The sequence below is a fragment of the Neltuma alba genome, unplaced genomic scaffold (assembly GCF_004799145.2).
Source record: "Neltuma alba isolate B1F8T4 unplaced genomic scaffold, ASM479914v2 tig00012620_pilon, whole genome shotgun sequence".
Lineage (NCBI taxonomy): Eukaryota > Viridiplantae > Streptophyta > Magnoliopsida > Fabales > Fabaceae > Neltuma > Neltuma alba.
In genome coordinates this window covers 166,005-170,116 of record NW_021637061.1, presented here as the reverse complement: position 1 = coordinate 170,116, position 4,112 = coordinate 166,005, and the positions used below count along the sequence as shown (strand labels likewise).

General features: G+C 29.9%; 1 protein-coding gene across 1 annotated transcript; it reads right to left on the bottom strand.

Annotated features, from left to right (window-relative positions):
- Positions 1-338: 338 nt before the first annotated feature.
- Positions 339-2,724, bottom strand: LOC114729283 (receptor kinase-like protein Xa21). The gene is made up of 2 exons (XM_028916266.1): positions 1,007-2,724; positions 339-828 (listed from the first exon to the last, which is right to left on the bottom strand). Exons 1-2 carry the CDS (start codon positions 2,505-2,507, stop codon positions 470-472), a joined length of 1,860 nt encoding a protein of 619 aa, XP_028772099.1. The 5' UTR covers positions 2,508-2,724; the 3' UTR covers positions 339-469.
- Between the last annotated feature and the right edge of the window lie 1,388 nt (positions 2,725-4,112).

Genomic DNA, 4,112 nt, shown 5'->3' with positions numbered 1-4,112 from the left:
AATGCTTGCATGAATGAAAAAATGAAAATAAAATAGAAGCCCAATAACCATTTCTATGGAAGAAAAGGGATCCCTTCTTCAAAAACTTGTTATTCAAATAATCTAGACTCCTTGAAACCCAAAAACATTGCAAAAATATAGTGTTCACATTTGTTCATTCCTTACAGAAAAGATAAAACCCTTATAAATTGTGTAATTTATCTCAGAAGTTTATTCAACGTTTTGAATTATAATCTATTTTCTTAGAAGAAAAAAATAAATGAGTCAAATGCAATTTAAATTGCTAAACACAACTGTAATGAATAAAATATAAGAAAAAGGAAAATAAATAAAAAATGTAGAGACTTCATATATTAATATAACAAACATATAAATCATTGCCATTTTAACATATGGCATGTTTCATAGACAAAATGAACCAAAGGATAAAAGAAACGGTAACTAAAACTTCTATATATAGGTTATTGAACTAGTGGCGCCTTCCTAACATTTTACGTAAATATGACCTTATCTTTTTCAATGAGACCACAACATCAGTCATCATAATTCGTGCTTCAGGTACTTTAGTGCAACAACTTAATGCCAACTCAAAAATTGATGATATATGTGGCAATATATTGCTGATATTTGGATTCCCTTTATGTAGCAAATTGGCATCTAGAATATTGATAATTGAATGTGGTGTTGATTTGCTAACCCAATCTTTCAAATCAAGACCTTCAACAAACATTTCATCAGTTGGCTTCTTCCTTGTAAACATCTCCATTAGCATGATACCATAGCTATACACATCTCCTTTGAAAGAAACCACTCCTTTTGATCCATACTCTATGCATCAAAAGAGAACATAAGGTTTGCCGTTAAACTTTACTTTTATAAAGCTAATACAAATTTTTGCAAATAGGAATGGAAAATTTATGTCAATGATTGTATAATATAAAATTTCACATAGAATAATTAAAAAAAATAACATAATTGAACTGAAACATTACTATTAAACTATTACCTGGTGCCATATAGCCAACTGTAGCCAATGTTTTTGTATATATTTCAAGTTGTCCTTCACCTAATAGTTTAGCTACACCAAAATCACTAACATGAGCCACCATATCTTCATCCAACAAAACATTGCTTGGTTTTATGTCACAATGAACAATCGGAGTAGAAGTACCATGATGAAGATACTCTAATGCAGCTGCAACATCAACCATTATATTCAACCTTTGAAGGATATCTAGACAGTAGTTATGAGAGTACAACCATCTATCAAGACTTCCATTTGACATGAATTCCATGACTAGAGACTTGAAAGCATCATTTGAGCAACAACTAATAATCTTAACGAGATTCCGGTGGCGTAAATTGCATAGGGCAAGACATTCAATATCAAAACTTCTTAATGCTTCTTCCATGTCTATGTTAAAAACTTTGACAGCAACTATCTTTTCATTTGGAAGAATTGCTTTGTATACTGATCCAAAACTTCCAGAGCCAAGAAGATTACTCTCATCAAATCCATTTGTTCCATGTAGAAGCTCATAATAGGATATCCTAGTTGGTGCACCCAAATTTGTTAAATCCCTTTTGGTTGCATAGTTACCGTCATCTCTATTATGTTTTAGAAAGACAATGCCTATAACAACCAAAATGACAACCATGATAGGCACTAAGCATTTTATCACCAGCATCACTTTGTTTGATATGTGCTTGTTTCCTCTCCTACATGGTTGGACTTGTAGTTGGGATTTTCCACAAAGGCCTTTGTTCATCATAAAAGATTGAGCAGTGAAATTTTGAAAAGGACCACCATTTGGAATTTCTCCATCCAATAAATTGTAGGAAAGATTAATAGATTTAAGATAGAGTAGTGACTCTAAGGACTTTGGAATCACACCAGACAAATAATTATGAGATAGATCTATTGACTCAATACTTATCATGCCTCTTAGTGATCCAGGTATAGACCCTTGTAATTTGTTGTGAGCCAAAGATAGGCTTTGCAAAGTTATCAACCCACCCATAGTTGTAGGGATGCTTCCTGAAATTTGGTTCCTTGACAAATTCAATAGTGTGATTGCTCTCAAGTTTGATACCTCCGGTGAAATTATTCCACTCAATGCATTGGAAGATATGTCTAAAACCAAAATATCTTTGAGACTCCAAAGAGAAGAGGGTATATGAGAAATCAATATATTAGAGCTAAAATCCAACTGTTGCAAAGAAGTATTCCCAAGACATTTCGGAATTGCTCCCGAAAACATGTTGTTGGCAAGATTCAGCTTACTTAGATTCTTGAGTTGGCAAAGTTCATTTATAATGGAACCTTGCAATCTGTTGTTGTTGAGAATTAAACTTTGAAGGTTATGTAAGTTGCTAACTGTGTCTGGAATCAACCCAATCAAATCATTCCCATGCAAAGCTAAGTCAAGCAAGTTTTTTAAATTTCCAATGACATCGGGTATAGCTCCATTTAATTTATTCAATGACAAATCTAATTGAATGAGCATAGAAGCATTTGATATGCTCTTTGGAATTTGTCCAATTATCTCATTATCATGTAGTAGTAAGTGCTCCAAGTTGGGAAGGCCGATCCCTAAATATGATGGAAGAAGGCTAGAGAGGGAATTACCACCAAGGCCCAAGTATTTCAATGTTGAAATGTTGAATATACTGAAAGGAATAGGTCCACTCAAATTATTTGATCCCAAATCTATGGCTTCAAGTTTAAGATTGCCTATGTCCTTGGGTATAAAACCTGCAAAAAAAAAAATTGATTTGTAAAAAGAAACCGAAACAGGTAATATTGTTTGTGGATAACATGGAAAAATATATTGAATGATATAGGTGAATGTTGAAATGTTGAATATATTAAAAGGAGTAGGTCCTTTCGAATGATATAGCGTCCAATTTGACACATTAAGTTTATCAAGTTAGGTTGTGCTTCATGTACAAAACCTGATCATAAAAAAAATGATGGAAATCATGACTTCCATATAATTGAATAATGATTTGATAGGATATTAACGAATTTACGAAATAGAAAAAAAATTGAAAAAAAAAACTTACAAAAGAAAATTAAACAGTAAAAGGATATATTCTTTAATTAAGGTACAGGAGGGGAGCTGTAGAATATGCTAGTGCGCGTGCATAGCATGTGCGGCTCATATATATGATGTTTGGCTTTTTAAATGAACAGAGTATAAACCATATGGTACAGAGTACTCAAATATTATATTTTGTGGAAAACAAAATGTCATTTTAGATTTATTCTATTCAAGAAAATGATTAAAAAAAGAAAAAATAAAAATGAGACATAACAATATCATTTTAATCTCCTTTTTCACTAATTTATCTCTCCAAGAATTTGTGCTGGTACAGTTGAATTTTAAAAAAATATTGTTTATACTGTACTCAACAGAGCTAATTTGAAAATATTAATTTAATTTCACAACGTGTAGAATAATTCTTCTTTAAAAAAATGAATTTTTTCTCAATTAAACAAAAATGAATTTAAATGAAGAAATTTACTTGTTGAACAATTGAAAATAATATCTCGTATTATTGTTCATCAGTTTGAGTTATATTTAAATTTTTTATTTAATTTTTATGTTATAATTTTAATTATTTTATACTTAGCTAAATAATTTTTTGTTTATTGAAAATTTTTAATTCTTATGCTGTGGTTTTTGAAATAAGAAAAATTAAGAAAATCATAGTTAAAATTACTGTGAAATGACTTGTATAATCTCTTAAAAAATAAAAATTGTTATACTGTAATTGTTGAATAAATATTTAATTTAGAATTAATGAATTTAAAAATAAAACATAAAAATAGAATTTAAAGAGATAAAGAATTTACTCTGGAATAAAGAGAGAGAACAAGTGCACATGTTGATTTTGGGCACACCCATCTACGCACACATATGCATATTGCATGCTTTCTCCATTCTGTTGATTTTATGTATTTTTCTAATTTCATATTTAATAATTATTCAAAACTTATTATATAAAAAAATTTTTCTGTAAAAAAGCTTTACTTAATTTCACATATAATTGACCATGGAACAGTTTCTCTTTAGTTTGAGTTTAAATTTGGTTTAAAAAGGACAAAA